The 27,951-nt window shown below is 43.0% G+C and overlaps 2 protein-coding genes across 3 annotated transcripts; one reads left to right on the forward strand and one right to left on the reverse strand.

Annotated features, from left to right (window-relative positions):
• Positions 1–17,175, reverse strand: P3H1 (prolyl 3-hydroxylase 1). 2 transcript variants are annotated; one of them, XM_074307721.1, is made up of 15 exons: positions 16,486–17,175; positions 13,564–13,716; positions 12,614–12,803; positions 12,095–12,226; positions 9,769–9,908; positions 4,173–4,262; positions 3,877–3,929; positions 3,565–3,686; positions 2,480–2,607; positions 2,238–2,333; positions 1,698–1,848; positions 1,470–1,587; positions 1,275–1,350; positions 952–1,092; positions 1–529 (listed from the first exon to the last, which is right to left on the reverse strand). In XM_074307721.1, exons 1-15 carry the CDS (start codon positions 16,963–16,965, stop codon positions 374–376), a joined length of 2,226 nt encoding a protein of 741 aa, XP_074163822.1. In that variant the 5' UTR covers positions 16,966–17,175; the 3' UTR covers positions 1–373. The 2 variants fall into 2 exon arrangements, with proteins under 2 accessions (XP_074163822.1, XP_074163821.1); XM_074307720.1 differs by having other exon boundaries at positions 952–1,129; positions 1,246–1,350; positions 16,486–17,001.
• On the forward strand, positions 16,814–27,536 carry C3H1orf50 (chromosome 3 C1orf50 homolog). The gene is made up of 6 exons (XM_074307735.1): positions 16,814–17,249; positions 17,291–18,021; positions 18,105–18,253; positions 22,164–22,250; positions 23,047–23,178; positions 25,029–27,536. The coding sequence occupies exons 2-6, from the start codon at positions 17,907–17,909 to the stop codon at positions 25,209–25,211; spliced, it is 666 nt and encodes a 221-aa protein (XP_074163836.1). The 5' UTR covers positions 16,814–17,249; positions 17,291–17,906; the 3' UTR covers positions 25,212–27,536.
• The last annotated feature ends 415 nt before the right edge of the window (positions 27,537–27,951 follow it).

A 27,951-nucleotide genomic window follows, 5' to 3' on the forward strand; every position in this document is an offset into this window, starting at 1 on the left:
TAGAAAAGAAAATCTTTATTCTTTGGTTGTCTATATAAGGTACCCAAATACTGGAGTGTTGCTGGCTCTGAAAGCCGGCCTGCACCAGGACTCCTGGCAGCTGCCCAATCCCCCAGAGAGGGAGAGCTGAGCCTCCAGGCCAGAATGTAAGAAGCAGCAGGCCGGCCCTTCCGGCCAGCCACTCAAGTAGTAGCACCAAGCCTGGGGGACATGTCCAGTCACTTTGGCTCTGCAAATTGGTGCAAGCAGCAGACAGAAGTCACAACCAGTTCCCTAGCCCCAAGGCACTTGAGGGGACCAGACCGATCTCATCGCAGGCACCCCAGTTCTCCATCAATCCGTGTGCAGCCAATACCCTTCCTCCTGGACACTGTCATAACTCATCCTTGCTCCCTGACTTGGTCGCTGAGGGAGGCTCCGTGGGAGGCACAGGTGCATCCTGGGACTTGTCATGGGGCTGCTCCTGGGACAGGTCCGGTTCTTCAGGGCTGAAGAGCATCTTCACCAGGTCGTCTGCCTGCACTCGGTCCTGTGAGTACAGAGGGCAGGTAGGGCAGGTAGGGAAAGTCCCTATCACCTTTCCTAGTGGTTAGGGGGCCTTATGACCTGGGAAATCATTTTCTCCAGTCATCTCCAACTTTGGAGGAAGGGGCATTCAGAAGACCTCACCCCTAGTTCTGCCTGCCCCTGGCATTCTGGGGCAGAAGAAGACAATGAGTCACTTAAAATTACTGTCATGATATCTAGTCTGGAGAAATAAATAGGCTCCCAAGAGAGTGAAGGGGCCTGACGCATCCTGTCCAATCTTGCCCCTTTTTCTGAAGAGGGGTTAGAGATCATCAGGACCCGCCAGGTGTTCTTCCCACCACATTTCGGTCAGGGAGAAGGAAGATGGAGGAAGTGGAGTGGAGGGGGGATAGGAGGGGGGTCCTCTGAGAAGGGAGCACTCACCCGCTCACTGTGCCGGGGGTCCAGGGTGAACCAGAGTGCAATGGCGCAGCGCTGCCCCCTGGTGACAGCCCTCACCCCATGCGGGTTCTCAGCCCCTGAGGTGAAGCCCACCGCTCTGCCACACTGGGGCTGCACTTCTGCCTGAGAAAGGAAACAAGGTAGGCTGTGGCACTTGGCCCTGGGCCAGGGCAGGTGGCAGGTGCCAAGCAGTGCCAGAGCCCAAACCAGGGCTGCCAGGCTGCCTCCAGGGAGGCACCCTGTGCCCTCCCGTCCCGGGCACTGCAGCTACCCCACACCTGCCAGACCCCAGGACAGTCACTCACCGTCACTGTCTTGGCATCTAGTTCAGTGAAATAAAAGTTTCCTCCGTCAAAGTCCCCATTTAGGTAGAGAATAGCACTGGAAGAGACACAAGCAGACGCTGAGTGTGGGCCCTCCATCAGGCTCCAGGCCTGATCAGGACAGCTGGCCCTCAGGAGGGAGAGGCCCTGGGGGAAGCGAGGATAGAGGCCTGCTACCTGTAGTCCCGGAAAGTGTAGGCAGGAGGCTCCTTGATGCACACCAGTGCCTCTGAATTCAGGATGCAATTGTCCACGTGCACCGGATGGCTGCTGTCGGTCCTGTCCTCCTGGGCTTCTAGAATCCAAGCACGTCAGCTGTGAGGCAGAGACCCCCCTCCCTACCAGGAGGCCCCAAGTGCCCCCAAAAGAGAGACAGGAGGAAGGGGCTCCACCTGCGGGACCTACCTTCGATCGCTGTGCGGCACACCAGGTGGGAGTAGGAGAAATAGAGGGGCGTATCCAGCCGGAAGTAGGATTCCATGACGCGCCTCACCTTCTCGGTCACGTTGTAGTAGAGATGGGCACTCTGCAGGGGCACCTTCCCCTCCTGGCCCAGCTACCCGGGAGGCATGGCCCAAGGTTAGCGCCAACGCCTGGTCCTTCCCAGGCAGCCCCCAAGGCTTCTGGTCCTCAGCCCCCTCCCTTTCCCATCATACTCAACCTCCTCAGGACCAAGCTCCTTTACCCCAATCTCCAGATGGCTTTTGGGTGCTCCTCAAGGGCCCCTGAGCTTTCTCCTCAGAAAACAATCTTCCCCTAATCCTGAGGTCTCCCGATCTTGTCCTCCCTCTTTCTGACAGCATGTGACCCAATGTCCAGTAGGAGGACCCCAAAATAAAGCTCCTTAAACACAGTGACCCTTCTTTCCAGGGAAAGCAGGAGGAAGGGGGTAAAGCAGCTTTCTTTGAATGCCTTCCTTTCGAGCCAGTCTATCGTTCTTCTCACCTTGAGGGCTTTGAAGACAGTGACCCCGTAGAACTTCTCACTTTTGGTGTGGGGAGAAGTGTGACCTCGGTACCCATCCCCTGCAGTTGCTGCTGCCTGGAGGACAGACCCCCAATCAGAGAAGAGTCACTGTTCCTCATGCCAGACGTCCCTGCCGCCCAGAGCCCACCGGCCGAGGGCAGGGTTATCAGTCCTCTTGGGGAGGGGAGCAGGGCTGGGATCCCTCTGGCAAAGCCACTCACATTGGTGAGTCTCTGCAGCTGCCGACACTCATCATCAGAGATGACTCCATCCATCACCACTCGCTGGGAGCCATTCAGCACCTTGGAGCTCATGGTAAGGCTGATTCCATCATAGAGGAGGGGGCCTCCTGGAGGAGAGGATGGAACCCAGCTGGGATTGGGCCCATGACCCGCCTAGGAGTGCCTGCTCTCTGGGGACGTCTCCCTCCTACCACCCCCAGAGGCAGTGTGGCTTTGTGGGAAGCAGGAAGCTGTGAAAGGCAGGGGCAGGCCTTGCTCTCGGCTCTGCCCCTAGAGACCATCTGACAACCTGGGCTATTATAGCCTACAGAGAAAAGTTTCCAAAAGTCTCCAACAGGAACAACTCAAACCATTTAAGAAGCACTGACAGCTCAGGAGTGCTTTTCCAAAACCCCCAGGAAATGGGCTGCCCAAGTGTCTGCTGTGTCATATTAGGCAAGGCTCTCCTAGATGAGAGGGTGCTCCATTCAGGGTCTCAATAGGGGCACTGGCTGAGTGTGGAACTGAGATGAGACCCCAAGGCCATGCAGCACGTGAGTAGAAAACTCGCAATCTGAACCCAGGGCTTCTGATTAGCGATCTAGAGGCTTTTCCCATCTGACCACCTAAGGCCCCTGACAGGCATCCTCCAATTATGGGCATCTGCCTTATTCTCCCAAGCAGATAATAATGGAGAGGAGGGCAGGATCATGTCTCCTCCCTTCTGGATTTTCCACAGAGCCAATAAGGCCTGGCTGAATTGAATGGTTATTGGACTCTTAGGGGTCTTGTTTTCATTGGTTTGCATATTACTACGTACAGCATTCATGAAATAATTCCTGTGTCAGCAGTCTCCTCTAAAAGCCAGGAATGACCTGGGCGTCAGACTCTAGTCTTTCTCCTGGATTACCTCAACCCCTCTGGGCCTGCCTTCCACCCTGGGCCTGCCCCACGCCTTGGGCAGAGGCACTTTTGGCCCAATGCCACTTTACTCTAAGGCAGTAAACCCCCCTGGAGCCTACATGGAACTATCAGCTCTAAGGGCCTGATCCCCACATCTGTTCTATTACCACTGGCCCTCTCACCTTCCCGAGCGAGCAGGCTCACGTCCACAGCTTCCTTTGTCTTCTCCTCCACGAGAGTTTCAATCTCCTTCATGAGGTTTCCAATCTCTTGAGAAATGCGTACAGCTGTCTCCCGTTCTGTCCTGTTAGGACATGTCCTCTGAGGAACCCCACTCCAAAAGCAGCCCTAGTATCTCAACGTCATCATACTAGGCCCACCCCTCTGACCACCTGTCATCCCTGAACAGAATTCAATCCTGATTGATAACACATCAGGAGGTAGTTATATCCAAGGGCCCAAACCTAATCAAAGGCTCAACTTAAAGTCCTCACTTCTGCTTTTCTTGCAGTCTCTTGGGAATCACCTCCTCTGGGGTCCATGTGTCCTAAAACAGGCAAGAAAATATTAGGAAAGGCTTGCTAACCAGTTAGTCCATATTTCTGCTTACAAAGTAGGGCTAAGATGTGTTCCAGGGGGAAAATAGGCTGATGCTGCTCTCCAATAACTTATTCCAAGTCCATTCCTGTCTCCTCCTCCCATCCCTGACAATCAACATCCATCCAACTCCAGACAGTCCCAGGACCATGTCAACCTCATACTCCCCAGACTATCCCAAGTTATTGCTTACTGGGTCCACAAAGGGAATTCCAAATACATCGTAAGCAAAGAAAAGCAGCTCCTTCTCCAACAGGCTTCGGTGTCGGTATCTCTGGGCATTCTGAGGAAGAAAGATAACAAACAACAATTACTAATTAATTGTTGCATGCAAAACATTATTAGATTCTGGAGGAAAGATTAAAAATCTTTTATAAGATAGTCCTTGTCCTGGAGCTCACACTATGTATTTGATTAAGGTGTAGGACAGACTGCCTGCATTTTTTATTTCCTTCACAGGCTAATTGTACACTATTTCAAAGCCTGATTCTTTTTGTACAGCAAAATAACTGTATGGACAAGTATACATATATTGTATTTACTTTATACTTTAACATATTTAACATGTATTGGTCAACCTGCCATATGGGGGGTGGAAGGAGGGGAAAAATTGGAACAAAAGGTTTGGCAATTGTCAATGTAAAATTACCCATGAATATATCTGGTAAATAAAAACTATAATTAATAAAAAATTAATTAATTTTAAAAAAGGTGTAGAATAGAAATAACCCTAATATTTAAGAGTGAAGGGCCATGTGATACCTGGAAAGGGAAGAGAAGGGGGAAACAGAGAAGGCTTCTTGGAGAAAGTGGCATTTAAGTAGAGTTCTAAAAAAATGTAGTTGGATATAGAAATCTATCTTACCCTACAGGAAGTAGGAGAGAAAAGGAATAAAAGAAGGAGGGGGAATGCTGATAGGAGGGAAGGCAGAATGGGGGAAGCAGTAGTCAGAAGCAAAATGCTTTTAAGGTTGCACAGGGTAAGAAAAGAGAATGAGTAGGATAAACAAGGGGAGGAAAGGATGGAGGGAATATATAGAAATCATAATGGAGGGAATATGTAGAAATCATAACCATGAAAAAAATTTACAGCAAGTTTCCCTGATAAAGGCCTCATTTCTCAAATCTATAGAGAACTGAATCAAATTTATAAAAATAAGAGCCATTCCTCAGTTGAGGATGTGCACAGGCATTAGTTTTCAGACTAAATATAAAAGCTCTCTATAGTCAACTGAAAAATGCTCTGAATCGCTATTGATTAGAAAAAATGCAAATTAAAAGAACTCTGAGGTACCAGCCACACCTCTCAGATAGATTAATATGACAGGAGAGGATATAGGAAAATTAAGACACTAATGAATTGCTGGTACAGTTGTGAACTGCAATTTGGAATTAAGCTCAAAGGGCTATAAAAGCACATAAACTCTTCAGCCAGAAATATAACAGCTAGGTCTGCATCCCAAAGAGATTTTTTTAAAAAAGGAAAAAGGCTGATATGTACAAACATATTTATATCAACTTTCTTGATGATGGCAAAAAAAAAATCCAAAAAAAACACTGGAAATTGAGGCAATATATATAAATAGGGGAATGCTGAATAAATTGTGGTGTGACTGAGATGGAATTCTATTGGGCTATAAAAAATGAGCAGGATGCTCTCAGAAAAATGTAGAAAGGCTTACATGAGTTGATCCAAAATAAAATGAGCAGAAAGAACACTGTGTACAGTAACAGCAATATTATACAATGATCAACTAAGCTATTATCAACAATACAATGATCTAAGATAATTCTGAAGGAGCCATCATGGAAAATGCTATCCATGTCCAGAGAAAGAACATAGAGTCTGAATGCAGATTGAAACATACTTATTTAGGCTTTATTTTTCTTTGTTGTTGTTTTTGTAGGGGACTATCTTTCATAATATGATTAATACAAATATTTATTTTGCATGACTATACATGTATAACTACATTAAATTGCTTGCTTTCTCAATGAGGAAAGGAGAAAGGGAATTTAAAACCCCAAATTAAAAAAAAGTGTTAAAATTATTTTGGCATGTAAAAACAAAATTTTTTTAAAAGGATGTGTAAGAGTTCAAGCAAAGGAAGGACATTTCAAGTAGAGAGAAGAGTGTAAGCAAAGGGATGTTTAGCTTGGAGAATGAATGAATCCCTGAGTGTGAGAGATCTTAGGAGAGAGTCTATTCCCTCTTTCACATGACAGTCCTTCCACCTGCAGCAGGTTTTCTTCTGACTGAAGGCTGAGGATTGAAACACTCCCAGTTCCTTCGTTCCACTGATCTTCACATGGCATGAACCCAAGAGCTCCATTCTCTTGATTGCTCTACTCTAGATACCCTTCAGTTTCTTTCTTAAGTTTAGAACCCAGAACTGAATAAATACTCTAGCCATGGTCTCACTGTGGCACAGGCCTGTAGGATGACCATTTCTCCAGAATTGGACATTACATTTCTCAATATGGAAGCCTTTGATTGTGTAAGCCTTTTTTGCTGCCATAATACTCATATTAAATTTATAGTGCACCATAAATAACCTCTATATCTTTTTCAGAACTGCTACCTAGCCAAATGTCTCTCATTTTATAGTTGGAAAATTATTTTTTGAACTCATGTTAGACTAAAATCTCACATTTACTTGAATTTTATTTGTATTAAATTTCCATATATATGTATAATATATACATATAATATGTATGTTGCCTTATAAGAGGCAACATGGTATATAGCTGGCCTAGTCAGGTGCCACCAATCATACATTCTAGCTGTTACTTTGGCCAAAATACTGAACTTTTCTGCATTCTAGGGATCTCTTTAGGATTGTGAGCTGCAGAGATGCTGCCACTCTGCATTAGGAGAGAGAATTCCTCTCCAGAAGTTTCCTACAATGCTGAGATCACAGAGTTAGATCCAATTTCACTATATTCCATTAAGCCCAATGTTCAAGCCTGCAAAGCCTAACTACACCTCATATCAGCTGATGTGTCAGCCATAGTTCCCAGGCCTGTTTCACTTGCATCCCATCTATGCCTTGGTCCTGATGACAATATTAAGCAGCATAGGTCTATGGGGACATATCCCCAAAGACTTTTTCCTAAGATGCTCAACTGTTTATGATCAGTCTTGAGGTCCCATCCTTCAGCCAGTTTTGAAAATATATCTTCTTCAGCCCACCTTTCTCCATCTTTTACCCAAGAGCAGCATAAGATATTATTCTCTTTTCTTTTTTTTTCTTCCCTTTTTCTGAGGCTGGGATTAAGTGACTTGCCCAGGGTCACACAGCTAGGAAGTGTTAAATGTTTGAGACCAGATTTGAACTTGGGTCCTCCTAAATTCAGGGCTGGTGCTCTATCCACTGCACCACCTAGCTGCCCCAGCATAAGATATTATTTAAAAGTAACCATTCCTTTAAGAATCTGCTCTAAATTATTTTTTAAGAATTGGAGTCAAGCTTCTTGGCCTAGAGTTGCCTGGTGAACTCCCTGTGTATGGATATCAGGCTCCTTAATATTAAATTTTAAATCCTTCTTTTATTCCTGATCAGAATTGTTCCTTTGTCTTTAGTTTCCCATCCTTCCTAGATTGATTTCTATTGCAGAATTTTCATCTACAGACTCCTCCATTTAGATTCTTTCTCTAAATTCTTTTAGGCCCTCCCAGAAATTTAGAGTATATAACAAACTAGATTTCTTTATCTTTATATCTTTATCTTCTTTATCACAAATTCTAAGAGAAATTTTTCCCCAAGGGTTTTATCATTTCCACCTCAATTATCTCCTCGGGTATTAATCAAATTCCATAGAGAATTTCCTTTATATTGATTCTTTTCCCATCTGAAGGATAAAATTATTATTAAGGCAAGTAAAGAAATTATTAGTTTCTCTGCTTTTGGCAAATGACTAGATAACTGAAGTCCTTGATCCTTGTTACATCCAATTTCTTTGTCAGTTTTGTTTCTATTTCTCAAGCACCTCACCAATCTCACTGTTTAGGTGGGCTATCATATAATTTGTATGATAATAATGTGCCTGTTTCTGCCTCCATTAGTTTTCATCCAAATATTCTTATGTCATCTTAATTTACAATGGTATTTTGCACCTCACTGATCTGATCCTATTTCTTTTGGATATGGTACATCCTGTCATGTTTATTTTAATCATGAATCTCTCTCCATTCATCAAACTTTCAAGAGACTTAAAAAACAAAAACAAAAACAAAACTAGACCTGTGATTTCATCAGTTTAGGGAGATCTCTCTGAGTAACTCTCACTAACAATGTAAACCAATAACTACTTTGCAATAAGAGGTTCTTGGAGCATTTGGACTAAGTGATCTACCCAAACCATAAAGCTGGGAGGAGTCAGAGAATTTGAATTTGTTTCTTGCTTCCTTCAGAGGCCAGCTTTCTCTCTATTACATCACAATGCCTCCTTCTGGCTTGATAGCCACATTCTGGGCACAGGTAGTATCTGGATTTGGGATCCTCTGAACTTCTGGCTGGCATTGAGTGCTATTCTTCCTATAGTGTGATGTCTACTTTTTAGACTGGGGGGGTATAAAAAGCAATTCTTTTCCTCTCTCCTTCATTTTTAAAGCCTGAATACTCAGAATTGCAGCACATCAGGCAAATGCCCCCTGACTAGTTCTTCTTAGGAGCACTCTCTTTTTCCTCAAGAGCATGTAATCTAAGCCATGAAAGGCTCAGAAGGAAATGATGGCTGTCTTCAACACTGAAGGGCTGTTATGTGGAAGAGGAATTAAGGTGGTCCTGCTTGGCCACAAAAGACATTACTAGTAGCAGTGGGTAGAAGTACAAAGAAGCCAATTTAACTGGATTTAAGAAAAACATCTTAACAATTGGAAGTTTCCAAAAGTGAAGCAAACAGCCACAGATGAGCAAGGGAAAGGCTGGATGACTTCCTAACTGACCCTCAGGAATTTTCAATTAGACTTGATGGGCTCAGGATTCTACAATTGAGACTCAAAGACCAGTGTGACTAGTATCTAGAAATGTCTTTTGGATGGGGAAAGAAGTGCAAAAGTGAGGGATGAGCCAGAATAAGATGAAGGGGAAGAGGAAAAGGGAAAAGTTGGCATAAACCGCCAGTAAGAGGCCTCGGAGGAGGATAACAATGATTAGTTTCAGCTGTTTAACTATGCTCAGTCTGTCTCTGGTGAGGAATAGACTCTATCCCATAGCAAGGAACCAGATCCACCACATACACTGTCCTTCCAGCATCTGCAAGCCAGAATTCTTTGCTCTTTGGCCTGGCCCAAGGCTGCCTCTATCATCATTGTCTCAAGCATCCCAGAGGGTGAGTTGGAAGGCAAAGGGCTTGAGCTCATGCCAAAGGAAGTAAGAGTGTGAAACTTGAAGAGAAGACTTGAATGGGCCATGGAGACTGCCATTTGTTGAAGGATCATAAATGTTCTGTATGGCCTAAAGGGCAGAATCAGGAAAGGGGTAAAAGCTACAGAGGGACAAACTTAATCTTAGTAATAAGATAGGATGTCCAAGAGTGGAATGGGCTGCCTTGGAAAGGAGGGGGTCGCCAGCATTTTCTGCAGATCTTTGCACAAAAGTTAGATAACTATCTAGGGACTAGGTTGTACCAGGGTTTTTTTTTTTTTCAGGTTTGATTTGGATGAATCCTTTTTACTCTTAAGAATCAGTGACCCACTACAGAAAGAATGGGGAGCAGACACTGCCCCATCTCTGGGCCTGGATCCACCTGGCCAGCCATCACCATAATTAGCAGAAGCCACTCACCTCCCGGGGGCTCAGGAGCTTTGCCAGTTCTTCTCCCACCATCGCTGTGTAATAAGCCAGGTTCTGGTTCATTACCTCATCATTGGGAAAGAAGAGCAGGTACGTCTTGGCACATTCAATAGCTTGGGTATAATTCCCGACTGCAAAGAGAAACATGGCTGCAACTGTCAGGGTATATCTCAGTCTCAGTTGGGGCTTAGGTGGGGCCAGTATTTTAATCACAGGAGGAAGACAAGGCATGTTGAGCCAGCTGACTGACTGACCTGCACCTGGTTTTACTGGGAAAAGCTTTCAGGATCAGTTATAATGGCATCCATGTTTTATTTATTTATTTTGGCTTTGCAAGTTTCTTAATTTTTTAATACCCTTCAGAAAGCTTTTTATAAGCTTTATTTATTTTTTTTATCCGTGTTTTATTAATAGAAATACAGATTATCCAGAAAACAGTGAGAAAGGGCAAAGACAGAATAAAGTTTGCATTCCTTAGTCTACAAAGTGCTTTCCTCTCCCCAGTAATGTAAGGGAGATAAAAAGCAAGGTTTTCTCCATTTTACAGATAAAGAAGTTGAGGTTTGGGGTACAGGCAGCAAAGCTTAGGGATAGGACTTATTTTCACTTGCCTGTCTCAAATCTAGCACCCTTTCCCCTGAACCAGACACTGTTATAGTGATGAAACATTTATTTCCCCTACTGGTCACTTTTGGGCAGAGAGAAGGGGAGGGTTAAACTAAGAGAAGGAGGGGTTAACTTTTTTAGGGTTTTTTTTAGGATAGGTCTTCTTTATATAGATGATAAGCTCATCCCACAAGGCTCCCACCAAATGACAAAAGTCAGATTCCTAATTTCCAGCACTTGAAATTTCTACATGGCCTCTTGTCACGAAACACTTTCTGCTGATTATCTGCCTCTTTGCCCTCTCCTCCCCACGTCCTATCTCTTCTATCTACCAGTACCCTCCCACTCCTGTTAAAATTCCCTGTTTTTTTCCAGGTCTATTATTAGGGGTCAGGGACAAATCTCTATGAAGAAATCTAGAACATAGTTTCTTTATGTGTGAGTGAGAGAGTGAGTTCTCAATGTGGGGATGGATTAAATCCATCTATACTTGGTTGCACATAGTTGTTTATATGTTGCCTCCCCAATTAGACTGGGAATTCCTGAGGGTATGAGTTGGCTTTTGCTTTTCTTTCAAGTACTGAATATCCTCAGTACTTGGCCCATAATCGGTCTGCTTATTGACTTGACCTCCCATCTACCCCTCCCTGCCTCAAATCTGGGCTGGCTAAAGACCAGGCAATTTTACAAGAAGCCATGTCTGTGCTGTTGCCTCTACTATCACTGTTGCTGCTACCTCTAGGATCAACATTTTCCCCTGTTTTGCCACTAAGGACTTAAACCATGGAAAGACAATCTCAGCCTCTCCCACTTTCTCAATGACTTTGTTGCTCCCCCTTTCTATCTCCTTCTGACATTTTCTGTGATGATGGTAATTTTGATGGTGGATAACCTTCTCAACAAATAGGCTCATAAACTCTTGGCTCCTACCACCACTACTCCCATTGGCCCTTGGCCACCCTTTTAGACCTCAGGAGCATTCACAACTTCTCTAAGAGGTGGGAACCTGAAATACTTCTTTCTTACTGGCTCCTTACTTCCAAATGCCCTCCCCAAAATCTCTGGTGCCTCAAAGCCACTATCATCAGATTTCTCTTCATGATCTCAAGTTTGTAGTTCACTATTTCAGTGATATACTCTCCTCTACTCTGGACACCTGGTTATTCTGCCATTCTACCTCTGTTAACCCTGAATTCCATTAGCCTCCTCTATTCCCTCTTCCTGAATTGTTGAACACTGCTAGAGGAAGGAGGGAAGTGACCCTGACTGGACCCCATTTATAGATACCAAACCCCAAACATTCATCATTTCCAAGGGACAGCCCTAACAGCTCCTCCAAATAGCTCTTTCATAGATTTGTCACTCAAACTCCCAACTTCTTCCAAAAGTTTATCCAAACTACCTTCTCTCTCTTTTTCTATTTATTCCTCATTACTCAATTTCCTACTTGTATGAACTTGGGAAATTACTTCTCTGGGCCTCAGTTTCTCTTATCTGTAAAATGGGGTGTTTTCTAGTTATAAAATTCTGAGATTCTGTGAAATTTGTAAGATTATATAGGAAACATGTAGTCTATATACTATAAAGTTAATTCCTGAGCTGTACTAGTGAAAAGTCAAATATATTATTAAGGAAGAGGTGACAGTTCTTTTTTCTATTGTTTTGATAAAGAGAACAGAATGAGGCAGAAGAGGAGGAAGATGGCTCTTACTGTTGTAGTAGGCAAACTGAAGATAATTATAGTGCGACGGGAGGAAATCTTCAAAGGGCTTCTCTCGGCTGGGATGAGAGGCAAGCTCGGTAACACAACTCTGTTTACAACTCAGCACCTGGATGTAATGATCTGAAAGGAATCAGAGAGGGGAAGGAACAACAGATCAGTCTGGGACATTTAAAGCTGTGGACCAGACAAACAAAATCAAGCAAAGGTAACTGTTGGTCAGATGCCTAAAAGGATGCAAGCCAGCAGACACTGAGGCAGAGTTGGAATCAGAGAACAATAAAAGAGCTACAATGTAGGTTCCTGATACATGGAGCAGAAGCAGCAGAAGCCCTGCTGGGGTTAATCCCAGAACCTCATTCTCTTCCAGACTGCACTGACATCATTCTAGGATACAAAACCTACTTAGGTAGCAACCAGAACTTTCCTAGAGAAAAAGATGAGTAAAAGGTCCCATTGAGCAAAGCAGAGCAGAGCCAGCAGAGCAGAGCAGAGCAGAGCAACACACACCTGTGATGGACTGGAAGAGGTCAGCATTGTATTCGAGGTAGTTGTAGCCATCATAGTCATAAGGGCCCTCACAGAGGGCACGGCATTCCTCATCTGCCACAAAATACTCTTGCAGGGCCGCCTCCAAATGGGGCACAGCTTCATGGGGCTGTTCCTCTGAGTAGAGCCGCACACCCAGCCGGAACTCGTGCTTGAAGGAGGACAGGGGATTCAGCCTGCCAAGTCATGAATTAAGCAAGGCCCATCCCTTCCCTTCTGCCCACTGCCATGAGATCCATAAACTCCTCTGTCTATCCATCTGAGTCCTAACAAAAGCTCAAGGAATGAATGAACTGTCCCTGGCAGGAAAATTAATAGGAAAAAATATATTTGTTGATTGATAATTACAAAAGGCTCTCACAAGGGCCTTTTACACAATAATAAAGCACTCAGGCATCATTATCCACATTTTACAGATGATGAAATTGAGGCTCAGGGAGGTCTATCAATTAGCCTAAAGCCATGTTCCACTTTACAAAATGGAGAGGGATATTTAGAAAGTCCCTGTGTAGCTTTAGAACTTTTTACTTTTCAGATTTCATAATTTAGGCTGCTAGTTTGAGAGAAATAACTTGTTCTTAGTCTGGTAAGAAGTAATGAATTTTCTTCTCACCGCTGCCCTAGGACGCCACTAATCAAGGGAGGCTTTTCCCCTAAACCACAGGATCGGAAATCAGAATTCACTGTCCTGTGCATGTTCCACCTGGACCAAAGTCAAATATACTGGTTTTGAGGTGCCGTGTGCAGGGAGTTTCTAATGTAATTAAAAGCAAAGATTTCCTAGTTTAGAAGTGCACAAGGACTTTCAGAAGGTTGTTCATCCCTTATCAAGAGTGGAGGACCTTCTCTGCTGACAGAGGGGGTAGGATAGAAAGGGCACAGGGAAAGGAAGGCTGGGGATCCTGATTCACCATGTGAGGTTTTGCCTCGAGGTCCTTGAAGTCCTCCTCCTTGACCCCTGACATTGTTTGATAATAGTCCAAGTTCTGGCGCATCTCCAGGTGCTCTGGATTCCCCACAAAGAAGGTGTGTGCAGCTGCAACAGCCTTCTCCAACTTGTTAATCTGGAAGTGAAGCAAAATGAAGTAGTTCCCGAGTTTATGCTGAGCAGACAGCCTCCCTTCTGAAGAGCTTCCCTGCCTCCAGCTCCCTCTGGCTGTCATGCCATCTCTTGCTCAAATGCTAGTGACCCCCTAAGACACCATAGCCCAACAACACACACCGCTGTGCTCCACATTAGAAGTCCTTTTATAATTCAGCCCTTCCTAGCTTCCAGCTCTGCCATTCCTCCCTGAACCATTCTACAACCCAGCACCATGAGCTTGTCCATGTATAGCACAATTTGTCCTTAGTTTTGATCATTGCCTAAGCCTGGGACACTCTCCTCATTCCTTCTTATTCCTCTTAGCTTCCCATGTTTCCCTCAAGACTGAACTCAAAACCCCTTTTCTTCAAGAGACCTTTCTTGGTCCTCTCTAAAATCACTCCCAGTTCTACTGCATATAGTTTGTATGTGTCTAGTGATTTGTGTTGACTCCCTCATTATAACACAAGTTCCTAGAAAGCAGGGACCATGTCTCTATCTTTGTATCTTAGAATTTACCCTAGTACAAAGTATCCTTATTAAATCTTTATTGATCAACTGATTGGCACATTAGGGACACAGAAATAGAAAAACATGACATACAACTACACCACAAGAAGCCAGCCATTGGTGAGCAGGAATCCTCAGACCATTTCCAGCCAACTGAGCCCAGATCTTTCCTTTTAAGAGGATGAGCTGCTACTTGTTAGTCAGTTGAAAGGAACTAGAAGGAACAGCAACTTCTCTGGGATAAACTTAGCACAGCAGATGCTTTAGAGTAAATGAGTGTTTCTCTGATCAGGCCTGGGGATACACTGTTAAAAGGTGCAATGCTTCACTCAGTAGTGCTATTTTCAAATTTTTTAAATAAAGGTTACACTTATAACTACTCAATCTTCTAATTCCAGGATTCTGATCAGGAACTGCGATGACCAAAAACATCAAAGGGACTAAGGATGGGTATAGGGCTTTAAAGAATGACATTGGGCTGAATAAGTAATTTGAAAGACAAATTCGGGCAGGGGGATTAAATTATCCAGGCATATTCAAAAACAGGCTACATTATTGACAAATCCTAAACTCTTCACAAAATTATGGGGAGCTGGTGGCACAGTGTAATAGAGTGCTGGTCTGGAGTGAGAAGACCTGAGATCAAATCAAGCCTCAGACACTATGATAATTGGCCAAGTCACTTAACCACAATCTGCCTCAGTTTCCTTATTTGTAAAATAGGCATGATAGGCTTGTTCAGGGCAAAATGAGAATAGTAAAGCACTTTGTAAAGCTTATGCACAGGCAAGCTGTCATTATTTCACTTTTATCTTTGTATCTCTTTTAGATACTTCTAGCACAATACCTGGCAAACAATAGATGCTTAATTGGCTCATTTGATTTCTACTCCAAAATCCATTCTGGAGAAGAATTCTAGTTCCAGCTCTAAGCTTCAGGATCTTAGAAAAACACTAAAGTCTCATAGGCCTCAGGTTCCTAATATGTCAAATGAAGGAATTGGACTAGATAACCTCTCGAGTTTCTCTTTCCAGGACTAGATTCATTTTTATTGTTAGAAGTGATGAAGCCTTCCAGATATGATGAATTTTTGCTTGATTTTCTTCCAGTCTCTTCTTCCTTGTGCAATGAAATATCCCTTCCATGAAGTAGCAGCTGTCATTCTCCCCTACAAGTATGCTATTGCATCATTAGGTTTTTAAGGGAATATGAGTTTGGGGAGGAATTATATGTATCTTGCAGAATTTTATATTCTCTTATCTAGAAGATTGGGGGGAGGAAAGTTTTTTTTTTTTTTTCAGAGTAACTTTCTGGGGATGGGTGTTTGAGACTAAATTCTTTGTGGTTTATCTGTAGGCTATTAAAGGTCTGTTCTTTAAAGATACATTTGGGAAAAAAAAAAAAAAACAAGCAGTACTGCCAGCCGGCCAAAAACCTTGGTTTTTATCCTCACAACCGCTCTTAACATTCTGCAGAACTGAAGGGCTGGCACTAGTGAATTAACCCTTAAGGGCTAGCCTAGTGAAGTCAAGTAGGAGCCAAGAGGAAAAGAAATAACTACCTCGGGCCAGAAACGGGACAAAGTAGTATGTAATTTCTGTGTTTTAACTTGACTCAGAAACTTGAGAGGGTCCCCGGCGGGGAGGAGCCTGCTACGTGGCATTCCAGGGCCTGAAACGGAAGGCGCTGGAGTCCGTAGGAAAGGAAAGGTTTCTTGAAAAGAGATGGGGCTAAGAAACAGGGAAAGCACGGGTGGAAATCAAGCCCTGCAACTTTGTCTACAACCCGGCAGGGCAACTTTGTCTCTAAACTAGCTGTCAGGGGGTGGAGAGTTCCCAGCTCAGCCCGATCACGGGGGTGGGGCAGGACCTGGAAGGAAAGCGATCTTTCCAAGTTCTATAGACTTAAGCCTGGGTCACACCTGCATTGCATCTTCAAACTCCCTCCTCGGTCTGCCTCCGACACGGCCAGCTCCCTGGAGCATCCTGGAGGGAATGGGGGTGCCATCAGCTAAGCCCACAGAACCTGGACACTGTCTCCATCGGAATCTGGACAAAGGTCCGCTCTATTACGTGCCCAATCGGTTATGCAGCCTCCGCGAAAAGCTCTCCAGTGATGGGGAGCTCACTATCTATCAGGCCGGTGCATTCATTTTGGACCAGCTCGCTCTAAGGTCGGGAAGATCCTGCTCATTTGGGCCTGCCCGTGTCCCCCGCTAGGCCCCCCGCCGCCGCCGCACCTTAAAGTAGGCCACTTGTAGGTAGTTGTAGGGGCTCCGCTTGCGGAACTCCAGCTCCAGCTCCTCGCTGAGGGTGTGAGCGGCGGGCGGGCCCAGGCAGGCGCGGAGGCAGGCGGCACGATGCAGCAGCCTCCCGAAGAAGCGCAGGTCGTGCAGGGCAGTGGCGGTCCGGTCGGTCTCGGCCTGGAGCCCCAGTTCAGGCTCCCAGGGGTGCTGGGCGGCGCACTCCGAGCGGCAGCGCAGGCGCAGGGCTCGGAGCGAGGCCCGGGAGCGCAGCGCCCGTTCCATGTGCAGCACCACCGCCGCCCAGTCCCCGCGCGCGTAGGCCGCGGCGCCCGCCGCAAACAGCCCGTCGGGGGTCTCAGTCGACTCCAGCCCCGCTGCCACAGACGCCGTCCCCGGCTCCGCCGCGGTCCAGAGCCAGGCCTCAGCCCCAGCCCAGGCCACGGACAACCACAGCCACAGAGCGAGCCAGGCCATAGCCGACCGTGCACACCTAACGGACCCGGCGGGCCGCCACTCACAACCCGCTTGGAGCTCTGCCCCAAAAGCCGACCCCGCCCCCACAGAATGGCCCCGCCCTAAAGTCTGAGCCCCGCCCCTCGGCAGCCAGACCCGACTAGGGTGAAACCTCGGCCTTAGACTGCACCCCAGAATGAGACCTACCCCTAGACCCAGGCACCACCCTCGAAGAATAAAGCCCAGCCTTTAGACCGCCTCAGAGAACAAGCCCCGCCTCCAGGCCTATGCACCTCCTCCAAAGAGTGAAGCCCCGCCCCCAGACTTATGCACCTCCTCCAAAAAGTGAAGCCCCTCCTTTAGGCCAATGCACCTTTTCTACAGGACGTTTTGCCCTTAGACCTCCTCAAAAAGTGAGCCCCACCTACGCCCGCCCTCCAGCGTGAAGCCCCACCCCTAGACCTATACATCTTTGAGGGCCAAGGGCTGCAACACGTCACACACCCCATGCCTTCCTCTAGACTGACGCACCACCCCTAGGTTCTTTTTTTCTCTTTTCCGTCCGTCAGGAAGGAGGTGAATCTTAGACTTGAGCCCCTGAGGCAGAAGTCTTTCCCCTGGACAAAAGGGAGACACCCCCCCCAATCATACCATGTGCCCGCCTCCGCCTCTCTGAAGCCAGAGCCCTCAGAGCGTAGCCCCGCCCACAATAGAATGCCACCTTTGGCCTAGATAGAAAGACCATCCCTCTAATCATCTCCGCTACTCAGAATAGAGGCAGCATATTCATTACAGAGCCCCTGAGGCTTCCTAAATGGCATTTTTAGTGACCTGCTCCCCAACCAGGAGGCAGCGAACTTAGTCCCGTCAGCGCCTCTCCGGGAGGCGCGACCTCCTTTCGAAGCCACGCCCCCTGACGTAGCCCTGTTATTAGGACGCAGCCCGCCTCTTCCTCACAGCGCATGCGTCACCTGTCGGGCTTCTTTAGAGTTGGGAACATGGCGGCTCCCGAGGCGTCGGTCTGCGGTGACGACGTGGTGGGGACTGAGGCGGGCGGGGGGACGGACCCTCAGCCAGGTAAGGAGGCTGGGGGCAGCGGGGTTGAGGCAGGTGCTTAGTGTCCGCCGACTGTCTGCTCAGGGCTCATGTTTCCCTCGTAGAGACCCTTGTGGAGACTCACTACGACCCCGCCGACTGCGCCAAAGCCGTCTCCAAGGTCTCGTCCGAGCCGTTCCTGGTGGCCCCTTACCACACCCACCGCATAGGGAGCCCTGACGACCTCGTGGAGCTCGCTCAGCAGGTGCAGAAGGTGAGGGGAGAGAGGCGAGAGGAAGCAGAGAGGTCCTGGGAGGGGGGGGGGAGAGAGACCAGAAAGAGGGAGGGGTGGGGGGAGAGGGGAGGATGCCGGTGGGAGGGAGGAAGAGGGAAGAGAATATAGAGTCCAGGTGACGGGGAGTGAGTGGGGGATGAGGGAAGGACCAGACGGGGTGAGGATCGGAGAGTCTGCCGTGGAAGTGGTAGAAAGGCTTGACTCTTGTGGGGAATATGGAAGGCAGTGCTTGAGCTTTGTGAGGATAGGGGAAAGTCTTAGCCTTTTTATTTATTATTTTTATTTTTTGAGGAGAAGGAAGGATGGAAGAAGATTCCTAGCCTGTGGCAAGAGTAAGGAGAATTTGCCCTTGCAAGGTTGGAGAGACCTTTGTATGTTACCCGATAACGGTGGCCAGAGCAGGCATTTATTTATATAGATGTACATTACATATTATATACACATTTATGCGTATATGTACATAACACATGTGTATTTCTATGTATGTACATATTTATATGTATGCACACTTATCTTGTTTATACTTGTTTGTGGTGCCCCCGTAGGCAGTAAATTCTTTGAGAGCAGAGGGACTACTTTTGCCTTCCTTTGTATCTCTTAGGCTTAACACTATAGGAGGTGTTTAATAAATGCTTGTTGATGATGATTGGAGCTGGAGGGACCTGGGAAGCTTTCATGTCCAACTCCTTTCTACAGATAAGGGAACTGAAAGGTGATTTGCTCAAGGTTGCACAGATAGAAGTTATGGGTTGAACTAGATGATCCCATTCAAAAATTCTATGTCATGTGCAATACGAAGCTACCTATAGCAACAAATAACAATATAGGAGATGATTTTCCCAAATTATCTCAGTTTTCACTCTCACATAGTTTTCATTTCCAGTGGAAATTTCTTCTCACACAGTGTTACTTCTGCACTTTGCCTCTAAAAGATTATTTGCGTTTTATAAACATTGTATATTTGGTGATGGTAATGAAAAATGTTCCCATTTTTCCCACTGCTTTACAGTGCCTTGATGGCGGTAAATAAAGGTAGCCATTTCCCCAACTGCACCTTTGATAGATTTCTTGGTCCCATTTTCCAGTATAGGAAAATTCAGATTCTGATGACTTTCTGTGACTTTTATCTTCTCCTTTTTAGAATGGTGAAAAAACTGTGGGTCAAAAGATGCCAATTTACACAGGTAGATAAGTGGTATATTATCAGACTATTGTGAGGAAAATTGGCATAGGATATTGGAGGCACAATTTTCAATCTTCCAAGCTTACATGCTGATTTTGTAAATGCTCCATGGACAGGGAAGGCAATTACTGAGTGTCTGCTATATTTGTAGAATTGTCTTGGATGCTATTGGTGGGAATGAAATTTGGTCTTTTTGGAGCTGGGTAAGTTGAGAAAGCGTATACAAGAAATATACAAGAAACAATTAGCTAATATTGAGAAGTTTACAACATATGTGTACGTGGATATATGTGTGTGTGTATTGTCTCTGTGTGTGTGTATCACATGCACAAGTTAAAAGAGCACTTTATATTCTTTATATGCTTATATTCTCATTTGTGATATTCTCATTTTACAGCAATAATAACCTACATACCAGAAGTCATAAGAAATGTAGCATCAGAAAGGGAGTAGGCTGTTATATTGCAGAAGTGAGGGAAAGATAACAGTTTGAGTAATCCACTAGTACCCAGAAGATCTTTACATTCACATTTAACATACTGTACATTTACATCTTTACTTTACAGAGAGGTCTCAAGCACATCAAATGGATCCTACTAGATTGTAAGCAAAGACTAATATTTTTATTTAAAGTGCATTGCATGTAGTGATGAAATTATAAAGAATTTAATTACATGACTTAGAAACATAACTGATGAGGAAGCACAGTACTGGATAATTTAAATTGGGGAATTGGAATTACATGGGAAGGCTTCAGAGTTCTTTCTTCTTCCTGCTTACTTTGAATGTGTATAGAGCGGCAAGGGATCTGGCCCTATTGGAGTTTCTACTGGTAGCTATATAAAAGGTTGTTAGGAGCTCTCCAGGAGATCTTTTAAGATATTGCTCTGTGCTATGTCCAATTTTTTCATTATACATCTGTTTTATCATATTTAAAAAAATTTGGAGCAGGGAGTTTGGAAGGAATATTGTAATATTCTCTCTAAAATGTAATATTCTCTGTTTCTTTTTCTTTGGGGGTCTCTGGAAGCAGCCTTCCTTTCAGTTCAGTAATCATCACAAAAGTGCAGCCAGGAATTAAAGTCCAAATTCTTCATTGTCTCTTTCCAAGTCTTGTCTCCTTTCCTGTGGCCCAGTTAGCTTTCTTATACTCCAGAATCCTTTATTATCTCCTTCCTGGGGCTGGGCTCTCCTTTCTGGAGAGCCTTTTAGTCTGGCCACTACCACCTACCTTCTCTGGCTTTTGAATCTTTCTGACTGAATCCTGGCTGAGGCGCCTACCTCATATATGCTCTCTTATCAAAGGTGTGAATCTTGTAAAATTATAGTAAGTATTTAGTACATGTACTGAACTAGAGTATGCTAAATAACTGTTGTGTCTATCAATTCCACTGACTTAGTACCTTGTTTCTGGCCCATAACAGAATATGGTATTCCTCTGGCAGCTAGATCAAACTGAACAGTGAGCAGATCAAACATTTGGAGTCAGGAAAACCCTAGTTCTCTCCTTGGGCAAGTGACTTAACCTCTGCCTTGATTTTTTTTTAGCATTATAGGATACACCTACTTCTCAGGATTGTTGTGAGAATCAAATAAAATAATATTTGTAAAGCACCCTTAGCACCATTCTGGCATTTAATAAATAATGCAATGTTTATTGACTGACTGTTAAGTGGCATAATTAGGATTATAGAGCATCAGACTCATGTGGCTATTTTTTCCACTAGTGAATTGTTAGGATAACTTTTAAGTTGTAAAAACCTCGAAGGCATGAATTGTATTTATTTTTCTATATTTCTCAGTGTCTAACAGTATTCTTTCCCAACGTCCCTATCTATAATATCCCCTCCTTTTTGCCACTCTCACAGCTCTAGTTCACATCACCTCTGCAGGCCCTTATCACCTTATCCTTGAACTATTTCAATAACCTGGTTAGTCTTCCTGCTTTGAATCTCCCTATTCCAATCCATTCTCCAGTCACTACACAAAGTAAAATTTTCCTAAAAATTTATTCTCAGAACATATCGCTCTCTAAATCAGTAAAATTGAGTGGCTCCTTGTTATCGTCAGGATCAGATATCAAATCTGATGTTTTATTTTCATGCTATTCATAACTTGGCTTCTTCCTATATTTCTAAGTCTTCTTATAATTTCTTCCCTTCACATACTGGTTCTTCTGTGAACATGGTACTTAGTCTCCTAGCTAAATGCCTTTCCACTGATAATGTACCATTCTTGAAATGCTCTCCCTCTCCACCCTGCCTCCCCTTGATTCAAGACAGTTTAGATACCACCTTCTGTAGTCCTTTCCTAGTGATCCATTCCCCTTTCTCCTTACAGGGTTTGTACCCTTCCCTCTCCCCATCTGTGTTCCCTATAATATTACCTTCCATTTACTGTGTACTGTACTACATGTTCCAAAAAAAAAATTTTTTTTTTTTTTTGCATGTTGATGCTCCCATTAGAAAATGAACTCTTCTAAGGCAGAGACCATGTTTGTTTGAAGTTGGAGCAGGTTTTTAAAAATTATTGTGTGTTTTTTGACTATTCTATATATTCCTCCTTTTTAGTACAGTGCCTGGTACATTGAATAAATACTTGTTAACTGTCTGCTTGACTGAAAATTTATGCTTACCAAAGAGTTCTGTTGCTTATAAAAAGACTTATCCTTTTCTAGCTTTCGGTGAGTTTTCTTTTCTTTCATAGGCTGATGAATTCATCAGAGCAAATGCTACAAACAAGCTGATAGTTATAGCTGAGCAAATCCGGCATTTGCAAACACAGGCCAGGAAGGTAAGGAAAATATTGCTGTGTTCCCATGATTTGGATTCAGGCTTCTTAGTTTGTATTTATTTTCCAGGCTTAAGTTAATTATTATTATTATTATTTTTTTTTTTTTTTACTATGTAACTGCTAGTCTGCTTGAACAAACAAAGTATCAACCATCTAGGTCTGTCAGATCAATAGGGGGGAGCAGTTATGGAATAGTTCAGCAGTTCAGTCCAGAGTCCAGTTCAATAGGACATTCTTTTCTGTCCTTAATACATATTAGGAAGCTCTTAGGAAAAAGAAAAAATACAAAGGGTGCAGATTTTGATGGAGTTTCTAGTAACCTAATCCAGCAAAAATCTCAATTCTCAATATTACAAAGTAAAATCTTAAATGCTACAAAGTGTTCTTTTAATTATGAACAACTGTTGCATAATTCTCTACTAGGGTCTCCTTTATTAGAGCATATTTTTGCATTCTATATCTTTGCAAACAAGTCAGAGTATAAACAGATTGGTTATGACCAATCATCTCTCTAAGATAAGGTAAACTTCATCTTGTAGTGCAGAGAGACTTATACAAAGGTATGTAGAATGAAAAAAGCAAGACTAGTGGAAGCCAAGGGATCAAGGAAAAAAAAATAAGTGCTATGTTAAAAATAGGTTAGTTTTCATTTCTTCAAAACTGCTTAAATATTTCATTTTAATTTTCACATTGTGGATAAAGCCATAAAACCAAAGCCTCCTTCAGACAGAAAAATATCTAGAATTTTAGCTGGATGTCCATTGTTTCATTTGTTGTTGGTTTTGATGGTACTCAGGTATTGGAAGATGCTCAACGAGATGCTGAACTTCACCATGCAGCTTGTAATATGGTGAAAAAACCTGGAAATATTTACTACCTCTATAAAAGGGATAATGGACAGCAATACTTTTCCATCCTTTCACCAAAGGTAGGAGGACTGCATTTTTTGTCAGGGTGAGACAGGATACACCTGAGCAAATTTATCCTTTAAGAAATTTCTTTGTGCGATCCATAAGAATGCATTTATATAGCTGCCAAAGGCAAAGAATGCTGTTTATCTTTTGTGGGGGATTTTTTTTTTTTTTTTTTTTTTTTTTTTAAGGGAAAGAATTAGCCTAGGTATAGGCCTAGCAACAGACTTTGCTTTCCAAGGATCATCTAGCTAACTAACAAGTAGGCTTTTCACAAAGTGATTAATTCATTAGCTCACCGCCAAAAAAGAAAAAAAAAACTCCTGAGTTTTATGGGACCCTTTTCTACCTTTGCATAAATGGTGGCAGAGTTGTGGGATGTAGAGAGGTGGGGGATGAAGGAGCAAAGGATACTAGAAGAATATAGGTTTTAGACTATTTATAAATATTGAGCATTGATGTATAGTGACCAACAAATGGACCTGGTACTGGAGGAAGATAAGTCACATCAATTTTTACTCTTTCTATAAATAAAACCAGGGAATAGTAGGAAGTAGCAGTTAAATGGAATGGTCATAACTGGAAGGGACCACAGAGGCTATTTAATCCAGCTCTCTTTACGGCCAGATCTGAGATCACAAGTAATAAACAATGGAGTTGAAGCTCTTTCCAGTTCAGAAGACTTCCCTAGACAAATAAGGCATTGACATAATTGGTTTTTGGTTCATTCATAGGCAATAAAAAGCATCATTTCCTGGGATGTTTGGGCATCTGTTGAAATATTCATTATGTCCCAACATTTGTTACAGAGAATGAGAAGGCTGAGAACTCAATGAGCCTCTCTCCTAATTCAGTAACTTCTATGGGAAGGTGGGCAGTAAGGGAAGGTGATTAAAAACATGTTGGAAAATATATAGCTTGGGAGTAAAAAAGGAAGGACACCAAAGACATGTAGACTCATGCCTAGACCTTGAATATTTTGCTTAAGAGGATAATCAGGAAGCATAGAATATGCCATGCCAATCACTGAGTAACAAACAACTTGGAAAATGAAATTGATTACATTTTAACAGATGGGAAATAACTAGGAGAAGAATTCCAGTGCAACTGTCTGTATCAGACTGTTGACTTGTTAAGAGACAAGGTCAAAAATCAACAGCAAATTAGAAGAATAAAAGTAAGTAGGGATTTGGTGCAGTCTGACCTTTTTAGACAGTCTAATGATGATAAAACAAGGGAAACAGATAAAAGACCAGACATTAATAGAAACTATCACCATTTCCTAAGAAAATTTAGCTAATGTAAATCAATTGTCATTAAGAGACTAACAGAAACCTAGAAACCACTGTACCCAGTAAACTCTTGATTTTGCCAGGCAGGTATATTAGCCAAGAGCAACACTAATCTAGAACACAAACTTATTTGAAAAATTTTATTGAGGATTGTGGGAGATAGTGAATGATTATATATCATATCATATACATCATGAAACTAATAGAAGATTTGGAGTTTAGTTTTATATATATACATGTATGTGTATACACATGTACATGTATGTGTATATGTATGCACAGTTATATGTGCATATTTATATGTATATATGATAATTTCAATGTTATAACTTAATTTAGTTCATTCCCTATTTAACGAACTATGTCTGACCAATCCTGGGGGATTTTTGAATTCTAGTCTTTCCACTTTCAAGAGATAAATGAAAATTCTCATACCTTAGCATATAAGTATCCGACTTGGAGAACTCCCCAAGTAACTGGCTTTTACACAGTAGAAATCATATCATAAGAATATAGTAGGATTTTTAAAAATAGAAATGTATGGTATATTTATATGGCTTTTTTGCCTTCTCTAGGAATGGGGTACAAGTTGTCCACATGATTTTCTTGGTGCTTACAAGCTTCAACATGACCTCTCCTGGACTCCATTTGACAACATTGGGAAGCAAGATGCTGAACTCGGCATCATGGACAAACTTTTGAGCCAGCAGATGGCCCTGCCCGAACGTACAGAGCCCAATTTCCAGGGCCTCACCTAGAGACCATGGACAATGCCAAATAGAATGTGGGCCTGGCTATGCTCGTCTTCTTAGCTTCCCTACATCCTACTTTGTAGGAGTTGTGAGAAGTGAGATGTGATGTACACATATGAGTATCTTGGATGAAGACCCCCTGTGTGAATTGAAGTATATTTATCAACTCCATTTTGGGCTTCACACTCCCTACCTTCGGAGAATCCCTAACTAAACAAACGTGGGCCAGTAACCATTATAACACATCACAACTCATCCAGATAGACAAAAATCTATCACTGTAGCTACACTAGAGACTATGAAAGACAGGATATGTCACTTCCTTAAAAAGTTTGTAGACTACTGTTTATACACAGGGGAATCTGTTTTGCCATCTCTTTTAACTCAGGAAATTTACAAATGGAACTAAAGTCAAGCAAAGGGCTTGCTTTTCTGTTTCTATAAGTGATGCTACTCTTTTCTAGAGAATTTTAGGCTCAGTCATTATCAAGGTCTTAGGAATATGTGTTATGCAGAATGGCAGATAGAGTATGATCAGAGAAGTGATTCTAATTTCCTTAAAGGAGATGTCTGGTCTTCATTTTCCCTAGCTCCTGTGGCCTTCTCATTTGGGTAGATAATTGAGACAACAGCCCTCAGCCTCCTAATCAGTGCTTTAGGATCATAGATTTAGAGCCAGAAGTGACCTTTAGAAGCCATTAAATCCATCCCCCTTCTTTTACAGATGGAGGAAGAGAATGAGCTATTAAATATGACTTACTCAGGGTTTGAGGCAGTAGTTGAACCTATTTCCCTCATGAAGCCATACTGCCTTATGGATGAAGATAGTTGAATTCATGTTAGCTTGCTTTGGGGAAAAGATCCAGGTTAAATCATGAGAGTGATAGCATGAGTCCGTTTCAATTCCAAATATGAAAAGAAGAGTTGAAATAAGAGATTGGAAATGAGAACTTTGGAGTTCTATTTGTATAGAATTTATTTTGCTTTTTTCAATATAATTCAGAATATCTAACCTCCTGACCTTCTATATCATGGACTCATCAGATTGAGAGATTCAAGGACCTAAGAAATCATCTAGTCCATTCTTATTTGTTTATGGACATAAGAAAACTGAGACTAGTTCCAAGGTGATCAATATCACATAGATAGCAAGGCCAGGTTTCCAACCCAAGTCCTGATTTCTAGTCCAGTACATTTGATGTTATACCAAGTTTTCTCTCATAGTAGTGATAGTAAACAGCAAGGGAAATTCCTGAAGTTGGAAGCAAATTGCCAATTGCCTTCACTTATCTATAGCCACAGAACAATTATATGAGTAATTTAGATAAACTGAAGGATGTACAAACCTAATGTTGAGGTAGGATTTTTTTTTCTGTGAATTATCCAGTTAATTGTCCTAATCCAGTTAATTCCCTCAGGAAACAAAAAAAACCAAAATCCTGTTTTGTAAATAGGATCCTCCCAGATTTATCCCTACCTAAAAGTTCCCATCAGTCTAGTTTCAATTCCTATTCATTCAGTAACTGTTAAGTGCCTACAAGAAGCATGACCACAGATAAACTTCAGTATCATCCTGTGTGTTATAGTTTGCTGTGAAGAGATTAAGCTGTATTTTAACTACAGAACTGCCACAACTCCTTGGAGAATAGCACCTATACTCCTAAACACACCTTAGAGTTTAGGGTCTTTCTTACTTAGCTGGATTGACCAATGAATCACATACGGCTAGTCAAAGCCTAACAAATTCATCTGGATTTTTGGGTAAAATTAAGGCATACAAATCAGAGTTGGAACTGGAAGTAGTGAAGAGGGAACCATGGGGGAGGATGAAAACATGGGCAGAGAGCCAAAGTGGTAAAGCACTGGCATAGTGCTGTGGCTACCTTTGAACCTAGGTCCAGAATCAAATCTGCTGAAAAGACTTTAAAAAAATAGTTATGTTCATCAGGACTTAACTCAAAGTAAAGGCAGATAATAGGAAAGGAGAGCTAGTTTTTATTAAAGAAAATGCACTAAGTTCTTCTCAGACAGTATACATTGACCATTAACTATCTCCCTGCTCTGAGCATTGTAGCAGGAAAAATTAGAACATCTGCACTTTCTATTATAACATCTCCTTGTCTGGCTATGCCTATGTCTGATTAACCTCTTGGGTCTTTCTATCTACTGCAAGAATTTGAGCATGGAACCATTCAGAGAAATTTGATGTTTAATAAGTGCTGATTGTCTAGAACACTGTGCTGGACTCTGGGATAGAAGGATTAGATGGAGCCTTGCTCCCAGAATTTATTATAAAGAGAAGACGTTGCTAAAATAAACATTACAGTCAAATTTATTCCTATTACTGATGGAAGGGAGGGAATTCAGGAAAAAAAAAAAAAGTTAAGAAAATTTAGGGATGATTTAGCCAGATGAAATACATCTAAAAAGAGCTAATTAAAATGAATTTATTTGAAGGCTTGAATCTGATCAAAATGGCTGTAAGGGGAAAGAAAAAACTTGCCAACATTTAGCCAATAAGCTCAATGGTATAGAAAATTCCTACAAGAATAATCCATAGGAAACTGAGAAACTATAAAACTGATAGGCCTCAGGGGTCTACATTTTCATATACCATAGCTAATAGGGAGAATTAGAGAGCTTAATACAAGAAATAAATTTGATGTAGTTATCTCTAAGCTTTAGTGAGAAGACTGGACTAGAGTTTGGCTTTGGAAGAAGGGTGTACTTTATTGAGAAGGAATTC

The sequence above is a fragment of the Sminthopsis crassicaudata genome, chromosome 3 (genome assembly GCF_048593235.1).
Source record: "Sminthopsis crassicaudata isolate SCR6 chromosome 3, ASM4859323v1, whole genome shotgun sequence".
NCBI lineage: Eukaryota > Metazoa > Chordata > Mammalia > Dasyuromorphia > Dasyuridae > Sminthopsis > Sminthopsis crassicaudata.

Coding starts and splice junctions, on each gene's coding strand:
- P3H1 (XM_074307720.1), bottom strand. CDS start 16,965: ATGGCCTGGCTCGCTCTGTGGCTGTGGTTGTCCGTGGCCTGGGCTGGG. Junction 12,227..12,613: donor CCTCTTCCAGTCCATCACAG/GTGTGTGTTGCT, acceptor GATTCCTTTCAG/ATCATTACATCCAGGTGCTG. Junction 1,588..1,697: donor GTGCCGCACAGCGATCGAAG/GTAGGTCCCGCA, acceptor CTTGGATTCTAG/AAGCCCAGGAGGACAGGACC.
- C3H1orf50 (XM_074307735.1), top strand. CDS start 17,907: ATGCGTCACCTGTCGGGCTTCTTTAGAGTTGGGAACATGGCGGCTCCC. Junction 18,022..18,104: donor GGGGACGGACCCTCAGCCAG/GTAAGGAGGCTG, acceptor TTTCCCTCGTAG/AGACCCTTGTGGAGACTCAC. Junction 23,179..25,028: donor TTTCCATCCTTTCACCAAAG/GTAGGAGGACTG, acceptor TGCCTTCTCTAG/GAATGGGGTACAAGTTGTCC.